Below are 16,383 nucleotides of genomic sequence, written 5' to 3' on the forward strand. Positions count from 1 at the left end.
AATAGAAAAGGAAATCCTATTCCAATTTACTACAAAATTCATAAAATATCTGGGATCTTCCCACTGGGTGTCAGGGGGAATAAACAAACAAACAAATAAATGAATCAGTCTCTCTCTCTTTCTCTCTCTCTCTCTCTCTCTCCATGTATATATATATATATATATATATATATATATATATATATATATCCATATATATATATATATAAAACAAAAACGTTTGAGGATTAGAAAGAATGGTCCATGGGACAGTGCTTTCCTGGGTGCCCTTCCCACTTGACATTCTCTGTCTTGCATGTACCATCTCAGGTCTATTTCATCTCCTGTCATCGCAACCTTCCTGTCCCCCAGATAATATATCCCTTGCAGATCCTCCTTGTTTGCTTCCTACTTCCCACAGCAACCACTAAAATCTAGAAGTGATGACGATGACTATCTTGAAACTTGTTTCCATCTAACAAGGCAGAGCATGCTCAGTAGGCAGGTCAGGTTTTTGCTCCCAAACGGCTGCCCTCATTCGACCCCTTCCGAGATATTTAGCTCTCTTCTACAGTTTTTTTTTTTTTTTTTTTTTTTTTTTTTGAGGAAGCAACATGTTTCCTTTCCTTCCATTTCCCCTCCCCTCCACTTTTCAAGGCCCGAAGAAAAACTAAGTGCATACAAAGGTCCCACTCTCTTTGCAGCCAATAAGTGGGCTGCGAGGGGAGGAGTTTATGGCCGTGGGTTGCTTTGTGAAGCTCAAGTTCTTAGAGAAACCGTCTCTGGTAGTTGTAGTGCGGTCTAACCTTCGCTGCATCTGTCACCACGGGAAATGCTGCAGACTATAGAAGGCGTCTGATTTGGGGAAAGATCGGGTCGGGTTTTCTGAGGATCATGGGCATTTAAAATAAATCAGGAGGCCTTTTGGGAAAGCCGGATTGGGGCGACTGAGAAAATGACCCATATGTTAAACGCAGCCGCAAATAGAGTGAAATGGACCAGATCTAGGACTGCTAAAAGGGCTGCCTGCCTGATGGCTGCGGCATATGCTCTGAAAACCCTCTACCCCGTTATAGGCAAACGTTTAAAGCAGCCCGACTGCAAGAAGAATCAGGAGGAAATTTGCCGGACTGCAGAGAATGGGAAGAAACTGCATTGCACCGAGGGCTCTTGGAAGAAAGCTCCGGGAGTGAATGCGGATTTTTTCAAACAGCTTCTGCAGCTTCGGAAAATTCTCTTCCCCAAACTTGTGACCACCGAAACAGGTTGGCTATGCCTCCATTCCGTGGCTTTAATCTCGAGAACTTTTCTTTCGATCTATGTGGCTAGTCTAGATGGAAAAATCGTGAAGAGCATCGTGGAGAAAAGACCCGGCGCTTTCATCATTAAATTAATCAAATGGCTCATGATCGCAATTCCTGCCACGTTCGTGAACAGTGCAATAAGGTATCTGGAGTGCAAGCTTGCTTTGGCTTTCCGAACTCGACTAGTAGACCATGCCTATGAGACCTACTTTACCAATCAGACTTACTACAAGGTGATCAATATGGACGGGAGACTTGCCAACCCCGATCAGTCTCTTACTGAGGATATTATGATGTTCTCCCAGTCTATAGCTCACCTGTACTCTAATCTGACCAAACCCATTTTGGATGTGATGCTGACTTCCTATACCCTCATCCAGACGGCTACGTCCAGAGGAGCGAGCCCAATTGGGCCTACGTTGCTGGCAGGGCTCGTAGTGTATGCTACTGCCAAAGTATTGAAAACATGCTCTCCCAAATTTGGTAAATTGGTGGCTGAAGAAGCTCACAGGAAGGGGTATTTGCGGTATGTGCACTCTCGAATTATAGCCAATGTGGAAGAAATTGCCTTTTATAGAGGACATAAGGTAAGGCAAAAATTAAGGTGATAGTTGTAACATGAGATGGCTAGATGCTGCTGCTGCAGAAAAAGATAGTCTGTTGTCTTACTTCCTTAATGGTTTTCATTCCTTTGACATCAAAACTGAAAAGATATGCCCTGTTACTTTTTAAATCTCAAATGAAATTGCAGACTATATTTTCCAAAGTTTCATTTTTCTTAAATATCTAGAGCAAGAGTAATTTCATTCATTTTAAACAAAAAATGTGCTTAGTTTGACAAATACACTCAATATGTTCCACTATTTATTTTCTTAAAACTAAAGTCAAAAAATGTACATTCGGGACATGCAAATACATTTTCACTGTAAAATGAAAACTTCAGATTGTGATGTTTACTATTCTTCTAGGAGAAATGTTTAGAATACTATGAAAGAAAATATCATGTGCATGATTTTCAAATGATCTAAATGTAGAAATAGAATTAGCAATCAGGAATTTTATATTTAACATTGCATCTGCTAAGCTAGACATTTTATACCAGGGATTCGACCTACCTAATGACTTCAATCTATATTTATTAGCTGCCAGACCCAAAGATGGCACTCACTGTATCAAAAATAACTTTTAAGATAAAAAATTTCTAAGACAATATCATGCACAGGCTGCTAAGCAAAGTTGTAAATTGAAAGATATTTATTATGACTATATAGCTTAGTAGAATGGGTAGGAGCAAAAAGAGAGGGTGTTTAGGCATGCAATGTAAATACTTGTCTTTTTTCCCTCTAGGTAGAAATGAAACAACTGCAGAAAAGTTACAAGGCTTTAGCAGAGCAAATGAATCTCATTTTATCTAAACGCTTATGGTACATTATGATAGAGCAATTCTTGATGAAGTATGTCTGGAGCAGCAGTGGACTAATTATGGTAGCTGTACCAATTATCACTGCAACTGGCTTTGCAGATAGTGGTAATAACATTTTTACTTTATTTCAAATATTTGTTTTAAATGGAAATAATCTGAAGAGCGCTTTTGCTACTTTTCCTGTTAGTATTAATGTATGTTAATAGTAATATTTCTAAATTTATTAAGGTTAGGGCCTAAATTAGTGTCGGAAGATCTATGTTATTTCTTGTCACTTCTTTATAGTCACTTCTCTAAGTCTTCACTTCCTCATCTATAAAATGGGAATCTAACGCAGAATTTTTGACTAACAAATGAAATAACATACATAAAGCTATAATATGCATATATAATATATTTAACCCCAAAGGAGGAATCTCCTATAAATCATATTCCATAAGTGGTCTTGTAACTTTTGACTGAAGATCTCTTGTGAATCCACCACGTCCTGAAGCAGCTTACTTATAATAGCCGTAATTGCTAAGCGTTTTTCTACCCATCAAGACTGAATTTATACTTTTTGTAACTTTCACCTTCTGGGGTTAATTTAATCCCTCTTCCATGGGACAAGACCTTCAGTAAATGAAGACAGTTATCATTTCTCTTCTGTTTTGTTAGACTAAATATTCTTAATTTCTCCAGCCGGTTAATGAAGCATGTCCCTTTTAGATTTAAGAAAATTTGCTGGTCACTGGGGACAAATTGCAGAGGCTAAGAGTTCTAAGGAGCAAGTCCCATTCAAATTATATTTGCACCTAGCAGAGCAGGAATCCATTTCAAATATTAGCAGGTTGTTCTTCCCATTATTAGAGATGAGTTCACTTCAGAATGAAAAAGCTGCAACTATGAGTTTTCTCCTAGAGTTCTAAAACTTTTCTCCAGCCTTTGACTTGCTTAGACCTACTGAAGACCTATAGAATTTTTTTTAAACTGGGTACCTCTGAACCCCAGAAATATTTGATGATTTTTGGTGAATAATCATTCGTTGCTTATTTATGACCTAAGCAACAGAAATAAGGATTTGGAAAATGTACCAAGGTAGCCATTGTAAGTTAGGATAAGGTCTCCTACTAAGGCGACCTGTTCTTGAACAAGAAAGAGCTGTCAAAGGTAAAGGCTAAATCTCTACTGTCCCATCTCTTGCCTGGGAGATGATAAGCCTCAGAGCGAAGGGAGCCTCGGAGGGAGCAGAAATGGGAAGGCTTCTGCTACTGCAGTTACCATTGAAGGGAGGCAAGCCCAGGGACTCCACCTGTGCAGTAGAGACTCTGTGCCCTCTGGAGAGTCTAGCTTAGCTGCAGAGCAACCCATCTATCACTAATGATAATGAACTTCGTGAATACTCTCCTGAGAAAGAAAAGACCCTGAAGCTCCAGGTGTGAGTTGTCTTTTCCATATCAACTCCCTATATGTGTGCTTCACTTTTGTGGTACTCTTAAGTTGGTGTCCATTCTTTTCAAGGATACTGTATGTACCTGTGGGAGATTTTGCCTCATATTTAGGAAGGAAAGTTTTGTAGCTAGTGTTTTTACAATGCCATCTTAGCAAATATTTTGATAAGAGCCAGTTGAAATTTCTCCCTGTAGCTTGCTAATAGAAGGTACACTAGTGGTGCCACAGGGTAGATACTCTTGAACCCGAGGGAGCAATCATCTTCTTGAAATCCTATCTGAGAGTGAGTTCAAATTAGAGAAGTTGCCCAGAAAAGGGACTACACTGAACTAATTACCCTTCAATACTCCTTAAATGTGGTGCCTAGAACTGAAATACAGTGCTGCAGATGTGGTCTTATTAGCATTGAGTCCATCCAATGAGACAATCATCTTCCGGTCCCTGAACATGATGCAGCTTCATATTGCACTGACTTTCTTGACTTTTATTAGCTCACTATTGACTCATATTGAGCTTGTTGTCCCCTAAACACCTCCATCTTTTTCAGACAAAATGTTTTCTAGCCTTACTTCCTACAGCTCATATTTGTGGAGATGATTCTTTAAAAAGAGATATAAAACATTTATCACTCTTAAATGTAATCTTATGACTTAGTCTAATATTTTATTCTGTCAAGATCTTTTTGAATCCTGTTTTTTAGTTTTAGTGCTTATTATTTGCAAGGCTCCACTCCTTGACAGGAATACAAAGATGAAAAACAACATAGTCCCTCCATATTTCTTTTTTAGAAGGGGACTTTGGGAGGAAGCATTAACAGGCACACAAATAAATATGAAAATAGTAGAGAGATAATGACTAATAGGTTGTTTAGGTCTAGGCCTTTCATAATGGATAATTTGGACACAGAGAGATGGAATAAGGATAAAAACCAATGAGATAAACTATTTGTTGTTTCAGACTGAACCTCCAAAAGACAATTAATTTTTTTTCTAATAAGTGTATGTTAGAGGAGGACCTAATGACAAGTCTACAGCATAGTTAGCAATAATAAATGTTTAGAAGCACTGGCCTTATTATAGAACCCAGGGGCATGCAACACAGAATAGAGAAAATGCAATTATTAATAGAGACAAATTAACCCCACTGAGATAAGTAAGAAGTAAACAAGATATGTGAAGAATTTATTCCTGTAGGTGACTTAAGGTTGCTGAAAATATTTTTTAGCTCTGGGAGATACCAATTGTTGATTCTAAATTCAGGGAATAGAAAAGAGATTCAAAAAGAGTTTATTATGTAAACTTAAGAATGCCAGAATGAGACAATGATTAAACAAATTAAAATTTTATCTTAAAATAATTACATGTAGAAAAAAAAACCTTAATTATGACATTTCTTAGCAATCTGCCAGAGGCTTTTGACAAACAATGAGAAAGTAATATCACAGCACAAGTAAAATGGATTTCTTCAATCCATTTTCTTAAGATATTGATCCTTAAAGTCTTCCATTCTCCACAAGGTTATAACATGCAAGTGATCTGTTGTTCAAGAAGAAAATCTGCTTTAGTCTCAAGGTGATGAAAACTTGTGTTCATTATTATTCAGATTACTTTTTCAATACTTGTTCCATTCTTAGAGAGTGCTAAGATGTTTAAATGAATCAAGATTTTAAAAAAGAAATAAAGAAGACAGTTTAAAGATGGATGGCTGAGGTAGGAAAAGGAAAGAAAGTAATAAAGAGGGTATTTTTTTCTACCTTGTTTTCCTGGTTCATGATACAAAAATGTAGAAGTAGCATTTTAGAACTGGAATAGATTTTAGAATGCATATAGTTTAATTCATTTTGCAAGTGAGGAAATGAGGTCTGGAAATGTTTAAGTAACTTGCCTAAAATCACAGAACTATAGAGCCAATGAATGGAAGATCCATGATTTAGAACTAGGTCTTATGGACACATAATAATGGGCTCATTCTATTATCCCATGTTGCCTCTACATTAGATGTAGGCTCACAATGTTTATAGCTTCTGGTATATCCTAGCACCTTACCAGTTTGCTTTTTCCTTAAAAGGTATTGAATCTATCCTTGAGACTTAACTGATGCTAAACCTTAAAGCACTGACATGGCTTCTTGGTGGGCTAGGCACAAAATACAGTGCTTGAGGAATCACTGATTCCTCCCCCAAATAAGGGGTAAAAGATTAATTCATAGATTTTAGTTGCTGGAAGTCATTTTCTTCCATTTGGGAGGTTTTCAAGAAGTTTCCCTTAAACTTGGTGAAGTAGTCCTTGATTTATGATGCAGATCCTGCCTGCCAGCTGATCCAGGAATGCTAGGTAGGTCAGCAGTGGAAGATGAGTAGTCCAAAAATCTTCTAGAGCAGGGGTCAGCAACATATGGCTCTCGAGCCATATCTGGCTCTTTTGAGGGCCAGATATGTTTCTTTCTGCAGGAGCCATAAAGTCCATTTTTTTTTCAGGCGCTATTACAGGAGTGCGCACTGTGAGCACTGTACAGCTCTCACGAAATTACATTTTAAAAAATGTGGCATTTATGGCTCTCATGGCCAAAAAGGTTGCCGATCCCTGGTCTAGACCCTATTTGTAGCCTTAAAGGTACTTTTCCAGCCAAAGTAGGTCAAGGAAAAGAGACCAGGACAAGGTTAATGGTGAGACCTCTTTTCTCCAGGAGATTCCTTCTCTCTGGGAGATCTCCATACTTGCAGCGATTTCTAAAATGAATATTTCTCAGTTCATTTGACAATTTATAACGATCCTTTGGGTATGGCCAAATTTGCTCTGCCTATCCAAACACAATTCTTATTGAACATCATTCAAGTTTAAAGGATTATTCAAACTTATTTACAATGTATGATCTTAGTTAATGAATCAAGGCTAAAATAGGATGGATTAGTTTGACCCCACTCTTGCAATATGTGATATATTAATCTATAACATATGTAGTACAAAAATAAAATACAGATATGTAATCTATTAAAACAGCTATAGAACAATATTCACATATGTAAGAGTGGGTAAATATCTTACATCCAATATTTTAACTTGTGCAGTCATATGTATGCATGTGTTTATATATCCTATAGGTAGATATAAGAATGTATTGTCTCCATTAGCTAGATTTCAGACTCTTTAAAGCCAAGCAGGAATTGCTTCATTTTGTCTTTGAATCCCTAGAATTTAACCTAGCATAGTACTTGGCACATGTTGTTTGAGTTATTTTTCATTTGTGTCCAATTCTTCATGGCTCCATTGGGGTTTTCTTGGCAAAGATACTAGAGTGATCTGCCATTTCTTTCTCCAGAATATTTACAGATGAGGAAACTGAAGCAAACAGGGTTAAGTAACTTGCTCAGGGTCACACAGCTGAAAAGTGTCTGGGGCCAGATTTGAACTAAGGAAGATGAGCCTTCCTGACTCCTGGCCCTACATTCAATTCGCTGAGCCACCTAACTGCCCATTTGGCACAGTAAACACTTAATAAATCCTTCTCTTTTAATAGATATGTATGATTAATTAAAATTTAAAAACAAAATGATGTCTAAAAATGTATCATTCTGTACCTTGAGGAAAATTAATATACTATATCATTTGATAATATTACTTTATAATCCATTCTTTTCCTCATTTTGTCAAAATTCCATCTTTTAACCTAGCTCAAAAGGATATTTCTTTCAGTCCAAACAAAGATGTGGTTGAGAAATGAAATCATTTCTAGCTCCTCTGGGCATCTGCTAGTTAACTATTTTAAAGTGAGATCCTGCTTCTGTTTGCCCCTGACTTTCATGTTCTTGATTTTCCTTTTAAAAATTAAGAGTGACTTGGTCTCCAAGAGAGAGGCCAAAGGAGATGGGGCTGTATGTGTGTGAGTGGCAGTTTTTTGTTTTTTGAGTCAAGATTTCTAGAGGCAGTTGGGTTTCTAAACAACTACCATTCCTTAATGTGTCCTAAAGTGTCAAGGTGGGGACCTCCCTTCCTCACTATTAATCTTATTACTTGAGGATTACTCCTGCCTCCCAATTTAATCCACTTCATGCCTACCAATCAGGATTGTCTTGCCTTTGCCAGAGGAGGTCCCAAATGATGTATTGTCTGGCCAGTCAGAAGGGAGATACACCTAGGTTTAAAATAACCTGTCAGATGTGACTCCAGATCTTTGGTCATTCAGAGAGATCACTGACCCAATTTATTTATTATTGCTAGCCTAACTAATAAATTTATCATGCTCAGGTCCTTGAATTACTGCTGAGGTGCTATTGTGACCTGTTATACTAACAGTATATATCATGTGTATAAAAGAATATGATCATAATATGAATTAAAATTAAAATGATCTTGCCTTAGAGAAAACTGTCTCAGCATATTTTTACTCATTACAGCCTCCAGTCTAGCACCTCTGTCCCAAGAGATGAGTCATCATCAATCCTAAATTCATAATTGGTCACTGCTTTGATCATAGTTTATGAATTTACAGAACAATATATAATCCTTTACATACCTGTACCACCATTTGTTTACCTATTTCGCAGCTGATGAGCACCCCCTTTGTAGTTCTTTGCTATAAATTACCCCCAAAAACTCCTGCTATAAATGTTTTTTACATATCTTTGCTCTTGTTTGGTCAGAGTATGCAGTCCAGGGACTTTGGTATATTGTTTAAAGTTGCTTTCCAGAATAGAAAACATTGCCCTTCCCCAACAAGTGCAATTTTCAACTTTTCTAATTTAATGGGTGTGAGGTAGAATCCTAGAGGTATCTTGACCTGCATTTCTTTTGTTATTAATTATTTGGAACATTTCTCCCCTCATTTTTGTTAGTAGCTTGCATTTCTTAACTTGAAAGTTGTCCTTTTAATTTTCTCTGACCACTTTTTTTATTGAGTGCCTTTTTCATATTTGTATCAGTTCTCTAATTACCTTATGTATCAGACCTTTATGAGATAATTGCTACTCTTTCCCACTTCTAATTCTAATTGTATTGATTTTGCTTGTGAAAAATATTTTCTGTTTTGTGTAATCAAAATTGTCCATTTTCTCTTCTTCTCTGGTTACCTTTTATCTGTGAAGACAATGAACTCTAAATCTATGAGTTTATGATCCTTTTTAAAATTTGCTTTAACATAATAATTTATATGTAGGTCAAGTATCTATTTGGATCTTACTGTGATATTAGTGTAATGGAAGGACATCATTGATTTCCCTAAACACTTAAAAGTAAAGATGGTAGGAGCAATATTCCAAACCTTCCCTCTACATTAGGCTGGCTTTTCCTTAAAGGTATAGAGACCTTCTTGGTGTCTTGGTTGGCTTAGAGGAGTAAGGGCTCAGACTGTTGATGTGGCTTCCTCATCACATGAGTACAAAGCAGCTATGAAGTGCTCCAAAGGTGCTCTGAAGTGTGAAAAGGATAACTCAAGCTTGCCCCAGCTTAATCAACTTCAGGTGCCTGGATAACTATTCTTGTTGAATACCCTTTTGTTATAGCTAAGCAAATCTCTTTTTAAATTATTGAATGACCTTTGAGTTTTTCATTTTGTTCCATTATTTTGCCAGGGGACTGGTCTAACTCAGATCCACTTTGGAACAGAGGAATAATTCTTTGGTTGAATTAATCAATCATAACTGATTCTAAATAGTATTTATATACCTCCTTGAATCGTTCAAGGCTATTTCACAGGAGTCTTGGTTCCATCCTGAGGAATTTGTATGAAAAAGAGGAGATATCTTGGAACCAGATTGAGGTTATGAGAGTCTACAAGTGGAGGGAAAAGAAAAGAGCTAAGACAAGTAGTGACAGCCTAGAGAAAGGAGAAAGAAAAGGTAGCATTGAGTTATAGTAGAGAAAGAAATCTTGCAGAGGACCAACAGCTATATGAGTATCTTAGAGCAGAAGACCCATACTAGGTATTCTTTCTCCAATTTCCTCTCCTATCCACAAAGACTAACATACAAGCTGCTGTTTCATTACCCAAATGTTTCTAATATTCTGATTTTTTTCCTTAATTACAATGAGACCAGGAGATAACTAGAAATAGATTTCAATGTAAATTTAAACAATGCCTATGTCTAAATGGGAGGAATATTCCTAACCTCAGTACAGACTTGGAACAATTGTTATTACATTCATAACTTTTTGTCTAAAATAAAGATGAGAATGATGTGGATGATAGGGGCCCATTATATTGCCCCAAGCTTAAAACAAGCTAATTTTTATAACAAAGTATCATATATTGTCTAAGATCTTGTTCTAGTTCTAATTACTGAATGGTATTTTACAGTTTTCTCAGCAGTTTTTGTTGTCTAACCAGATCTTACCCCAGTAGATGGTGCCTTTTGGTTTATCAGACACTATTCTATTATATCTAATTGCTTCCGAGTTCAAAGGAATTTTTTTGCCTTATCTCTTACAGAAACCCTATGTCACAGACAAAGTAGACTACTTCACATTTCCAGAAAGACATGCCTTATGCCTCTTTGCCACAATACATTATAAGTAAAAAGTTCTTTCCACTAGGAGTTATCTTTTTTCTCTTCCCACCTGTTCTCCATACATAGATACCATTCATTCAAAGCACAGATAAATTGCCATTTCCCTTTTGAATTCTTCTCTGATCATACCCAAACTGAAGTGATCTTCCCTGATTATTAACACTCTCATATAGTTCATATTCTTGTATACTGCATAATTAAGTGCTCTGAGGATTTTTCTATAAAATATTTTTAAAAGAATAAATGATATCACAGGTCTTTCATAAAATGTGTCTTCTTCTGATAAAGAAAGGATCTGGAGAAGTGATATTAGATTCAACTAAACAATTCAATGAGCAATTATTAAGCATCTACAGTATGCCAGGCATTGTGTTAGGTACTGAAGATACAAAGACAAACATCATATAATCCCTTTACTCAAAGAGCTTAGATTCAGCTGAAGGGAAACAACTATACCCAGAAAAGTAAATGAGAAGTATATTCTCAGTCATTTTTGAGTAGGAAGAGATATATAACAACTGGGTGGGAGGGAGGGAATAGGAATCAGGAAAGTCCTTATGGAAAATCATGAGCCATTTTAGGGTTGAAGATAATATATTTTAATACCTTAATCTCAGGGGGAATATCCTAAGATAGTATCTCCTGTTTTCTAGATAAGATTTTCCAGTACTTTTAGTTTGGGCCACAAATATTGGATATCACAGTTCTGTGTTCAGGATCTTTTGCCTAAAGAGTAAAAAATGTCCTGTGATTCTACTTGATTTCTGATATCCTTCTCCCCAAAAAGGTGGACATTAAAAATAAATATTTTTCTTTCTAAAATATAGTTCCAGTGAAATTTTTTCTAAATTTAATTTTAAAAACTACCAAATTTAAACTATACTGGTCAGCAAGGACTTTTTATTTAATATTTTTATTTTTTCTTAGAGGGGGAAAAGGGCAAGCAATATCAAATAGTAAATGTTATTAAAATTTCAAAAATATATTAACTTCTTTTGAGAGGCAACATGGAGTAATGGACAATATGGCACCCTTGATGTCAGGAAGACCTGGTTCAAATCTTACCTCTGATACATATTGGCTGTGTAACCTGGGAAAAGTTCCTTTACCAGTCTCTAAGGGCATAAATTACAGAAAGGAGTACTAGAGGTTTCCTATATCAGATAAAATAAGAGGTCCAGATCTCCTCTCTTCTTGTCCAATAAAATTAAAATAAAATTTAAAACTTTCTTTAATAGTTATAAATTGTTAATTAACATATAATTTTTAGCTAGAATTGAATTGATTAAAAATACATGTGTGGAAATGGAGAGTAAAGGCTACTTGACAACTACAATAGTTCTTAATTTTTCTTTAAGATTTAGAGGATGACCAGAAACAAGCTATGGTTAGTGACCGTACAGAAGCCTTTACCACTGCACGAAATTTATTGGCGTCTGGAGCAGATGCCATTGAAAGGATCATGTCTTCATACAAAGAGGTACTGTATACTACTTACTGTCTATACAACACTATTTGAAAATCAAATAAAATGTAAACAGTGAATGAGTGAAAGTAATATTTACCTGGCAATCCTACATAGACTACAGAAAAAAATCCAATCACATTGGGATAGTTGACTAAAGCCTTTTTGATCATTTGCTAAATTCTTCAACATATACAACATATTCCTCTTTCCTTCTGCTTTTGGTATAATATATGGCATTTGTTTTCTAAATTAAAGAGAATTATAATTATTTTGTTTTGCTGAATTTTTTAGATTTTTGTGATGTAGGTATCTTGAAATAATCGAGACATATGGAAATGTTAAGAGTCAATGAAATTATTACACAAAATTAAACATCTTTCCATGGCCTTTTATTCTAACCTGTGCTCCTGTTTTTGCACCTTAATACAACTGTAGGTCTGTGATCTCATGGAGATTGGTATTCTGTCCTTTGGTACAGTCATATATCTTTTTTCTTTTATAGGTCCTCTGTAGTGGTTCCTTAGAGACCTTCCTGCCTTTTACATATGTAAAACCAATATAATTTTTGGACTGTCCATCTGTTAACTCTTATTCATGCAATATGACTGATATATCTCCTTTTCCAATCATACTTTTGTAGGTCACTGGAATAAATATGCAACAACTTATCTGTGGCCACTATGTATCACTCCGTTTCCTTTTCAGTTACTTACCTATCTAAGGTCATAGAAATTGTGGTATTTTAAAATTTTCATCCATGGAGAATCACTAGGAAAAGATCAATATTTAAAAGATGAATCCTTGCTCTAGAGCAGGGGTTGGCAACCTTTTTGGCCGTGAGAGCCATAAACGCCACATTTTTTAAAATGTAATTTCGTGAGAGCCGTACAGTGTTCACAGTGTGCTCCTGTAACAGCGCCTGAAAAGAAATTTACTTTATGGCTCCTGCAGAAAGAGCCATATCTGGCCCTCAAAAGAGCCAGATATGGCTCGAGAGCCATACGTTGCCGACCCCTGCTGTAGAGAGAATCTTGGGATCATTCAAAGCACCATACAATTTCTAAAATGCAATATATTCTTCTCTCTTTTTCCTATCCATTTCTGGATTCAGCTCGTTGTCTGTAGTTAGAACCTCTCCCAAATATATGTATTGTTGTACTAACTCAAGTTCTTTCTACTGTATATAATAATTTGGGCTATAGGCATTTAATTTTTCCTGTGTGACTTATTAGACCAATCTCAAATAATCATGGAAAACTTTTAGGGCTTCATATTCTGTCACCATTTATCAATTGGAAAGTGGATTTTATTCTTTTTAAATTTGATCAGTTTCCTATATATCTTATTTGAAAAGTCTTATTTGACTTTTTCAGAGAAACTTACTGCAAAGATTGTTTTCTACTCGTCTACTTAACAAATTTAGTAAAACTAAAATTTCGTGTCATCAAAATTATTCATTTTTTATCTTCTATAATCCTATCTCATTTAGATTTGACAGGTTAACTTCCTCCTTTTTCCTTTGTTGAGGATGTCTAAATTACTTACATCTTTAAAACTTATCTTGGTATACAGTGTGAGAAGTTAGCTTTTACTGAGTTTCTGCCAGACTACTTTCCTGTTTTCCCAACGGTTTTTGTTAAAAAGTTCATTTTTGCTCCAATAATTATAATCTTTGAGTTTATTAAACACTAGACTACTATGTTTATTTGCTTCTGTATATTGTTAACCTATTCTGTTCCACTGATCAATCCAATTCTTACCCAGGATCAAACTGTTCTGGTGATTACTGCTTTGTAGTATAGTTTGAGGTGTAGTGGTGCTTGGCCCCTCTCCTTTACACTTTTTTCATTATTTTCCTTTAGAGTCTTAACCTTTTTTCCCTCCTGATGAATTTTTTTTCTAGCTCTATAGAGCTATCTTTTGGTAATTGAGTTGTCATGGCATAACAAAAATCAATTAATTTAGGTAGTATTGCCATTTTATTCTATTGGCTCAACCTACCCATGCACAATTAATATTTTCCTATTTGTTTAAATTTGTTATTATTTGTGCAAAGAATATTTTATAGTATATAGTTCCTGTGTGTGTCTTGACACATAGACCTTTAAGTATTTTGTACATTGTTTTGTATTTTTAAATGGAATATTTCTATCTCTTCTAGATTTTGTTGGTAATGCACAGAAATGTTGATGATTTATGTGAGTTTATTCTATATGCTATAAATCTGCTAAAGGAAAGAAAGAAGGAAATGAGCAATTACTAAGTGTCTACTATGTGCCAGGTATTTTGCTAAGCACTTTGCAAATATTTTCTCATTTTATCCTTGCAGCAACTCTCTGAGGTGGGTGTAATTACTTTCCTCATTTCCATGTGAGGACACTGAGGGAAATAGAGATTAACTAGCTTGCCCAGGGTCACATAGGGAGTGAGTATAAGATGCCAGACTTGAATTCTAGTCTTTCTGACTCCACAATGCCAAGTAAGCCGTAGTAACATCTGAAAAAAAGTGCTAATTCTCTTTCCCCTTTACCTACTTATTCTAAAATTGTATTGTCTTATTGCTACAGCTAGTATTCCTGGTGCAGTATTGAAAAATAACAGTGATAATGGACATTGTTATTTACCCATGATCTTATTGGGAAAGACCTCTATTTTATCCACCTAATAGATAATTCTGGTTCTTAGTTTTAAATAGAGAGTAAACATATTAAGTAAATCTTTATGTTCTAATGCATTTTAGTATTTTTGGTAGAAATGGTGTTTTATCTTGTCAAAAAACTTTCTATATCTCTTGGTGTAATCACATGTTATTCTTTTTAATACTGTTAATTATTATTATTTTTTGCTAATATTGAAGTATCTCTGCATTCTTGGTCTAAATTCAGTCTTATAATAGTGAATATTCTTGGTGTTGCATTTTCTTTACCAATATTTTATTTGCAGTTTTTGCACTGAAATTCATTAGAAAAACTATAGTCTGGAATTTTCATTCTTGATTTTGACTGTCCCTAGTTTAGGTATTAGGACTACATTTATATTATAGAAGGAATTTAGTAGGCTCCTATATTCTTCTTTTTTTTCAAGTATAGGGAATTATGGATGTTCATTTTTTCAATATTTTGACTGTTTCAATATTTCATATTGTCTCATGGAGTTATTGATGTCTAGTTAGTCCAGTTCAATTTTGAAGGAGCATTTTTTCTTTAAAAATCTTATTAAAAATATTATATTTATTCCAAGCTAATTCTCTTTCTCATTCTTTTTTCCATAGCTCTAATTTCTTTTCCAATTTGACTCTTTAGTCTTGTTTTATTTTTTATAGAAATATTTTTGACTTTAAAAAAGCCTCTTCCTTTATTTCTTCCAGGAATTCTCTTGAACTTGTGCCCACGCTGTTTTGCAATTTGAGGGCTTAATTGTGTGTGTTGGAAAGTCACTTTCTTCCTCTGAGTTTGTGTCTTGAGTTTCCCTGTTATCATAATAGCTGTTTTATGGTGGGCTTCTTTTTTAATTTCATCATTTTCCCAGTCTGTTTCCTGATTTTGAACTTCTGGAGAAAAAGTTCGAGTTTGTCTTGTTTCTGCTTTCTTGGGGTACTGAATATTGTGTTATCCCAGAATTTCAGGGACAGATTAGGCTGGAGATCTACATGTTTTCAGTGTTTCCAAAGCAAAAAGTCTGCAGAGTCTGATTTTTCCCCATTGCTCTGAGCTCCACCAGTGCCTGACCTGACAATAGACTACTCCTGAATGCAGTCACTGTAAACCAGTTGAAAAGCATCCTTGGTTCAGTGACAGGACTGCAGGCTCCTATTTCTTTTGTGATTCCTGCCCTGGTTTTTCCTTTGCAGGCTTCAGATTGGGGTTGAATTTGGCATGGAGATTCTCCTCTGCTCTTAAGATCTGGGAGCTGCACTGCTGCTCATTATCCCATTTCTCCTTACTTTGGAATGCTGTCCCTGGACACAGAGCTTCTTCCTAGTTTGTCCCAGATCTATGACCTGAAACTGCGTATTGGGTAACAACACTTCCAGATGGCACTTATTCAAGTAGCTCTGCCCTGTTATGAGACTATGCCCTGGGACATCTCTCTTGTGCTTGAATGTTCTTTGTGTCCATGTGCTCCTAGCCAGACCTCTTCTCTAGTGACCATAGGCTACTCTGACCTTTTCCCTTTGTACATCTAAGCTGGAAAAAATTACTCATTATGGCTTCTTCTTGGTCTTCCCCATCAGAATTCAGTCTGGTGCCTTTTTTAGAATAATTTGGAGTAATTA

General features: G+C 35.7%; 1 protein-coding gene across 3 annotated transcripts in view; it reads left to right on the forward strand.

The window, feature by feature from the left end:
* The first annotated feature begins 934 nt into the window (after positions 1–934).
* The window catches only part of ABCD2 (ATP binding cassette subfamily D member 2), a 105,724-nt gene continuing 90,275 nt past the window's right edge, over positions 935–16,383 (forward strand). Inside the window, exons 1-3 of one of the 3 annotated variants that reach the window (XM_044677858.1) lie at positions 935–1,870; positions 2,631–2,811; positions 11,998–12,119. In XM_044677858.1, coding sequence (XP_044533793.1) covers positions 935–1,870; positions 2,631–2,811; positions 11,998–12,119 — 1,239 coding nt within the window. The remainder of the gene's footprint in view (positions 1,871–2,630; positions 2,812–11,997; positions 12,120–16,383) is intronic. The other 2 variants (XM_044677860.1, XM_044677859.1) reach the window with 2 other exon arrangements.

The sequence above is a fragment of the Gracilinanus agilis genome, chromosome 5 (assembly GCF_016433145.1).
Source record: "Gracilinanus agilis isolate LMUSP501 chromosome 5, AgileGrace, whole genome shotgun sequence".
NCBI lineage: Eukaryota > Metazoa > Chordata > Mammalia > Didelphimorphia > Didelphidae > Gracilinanus > Gracilinanus agilis.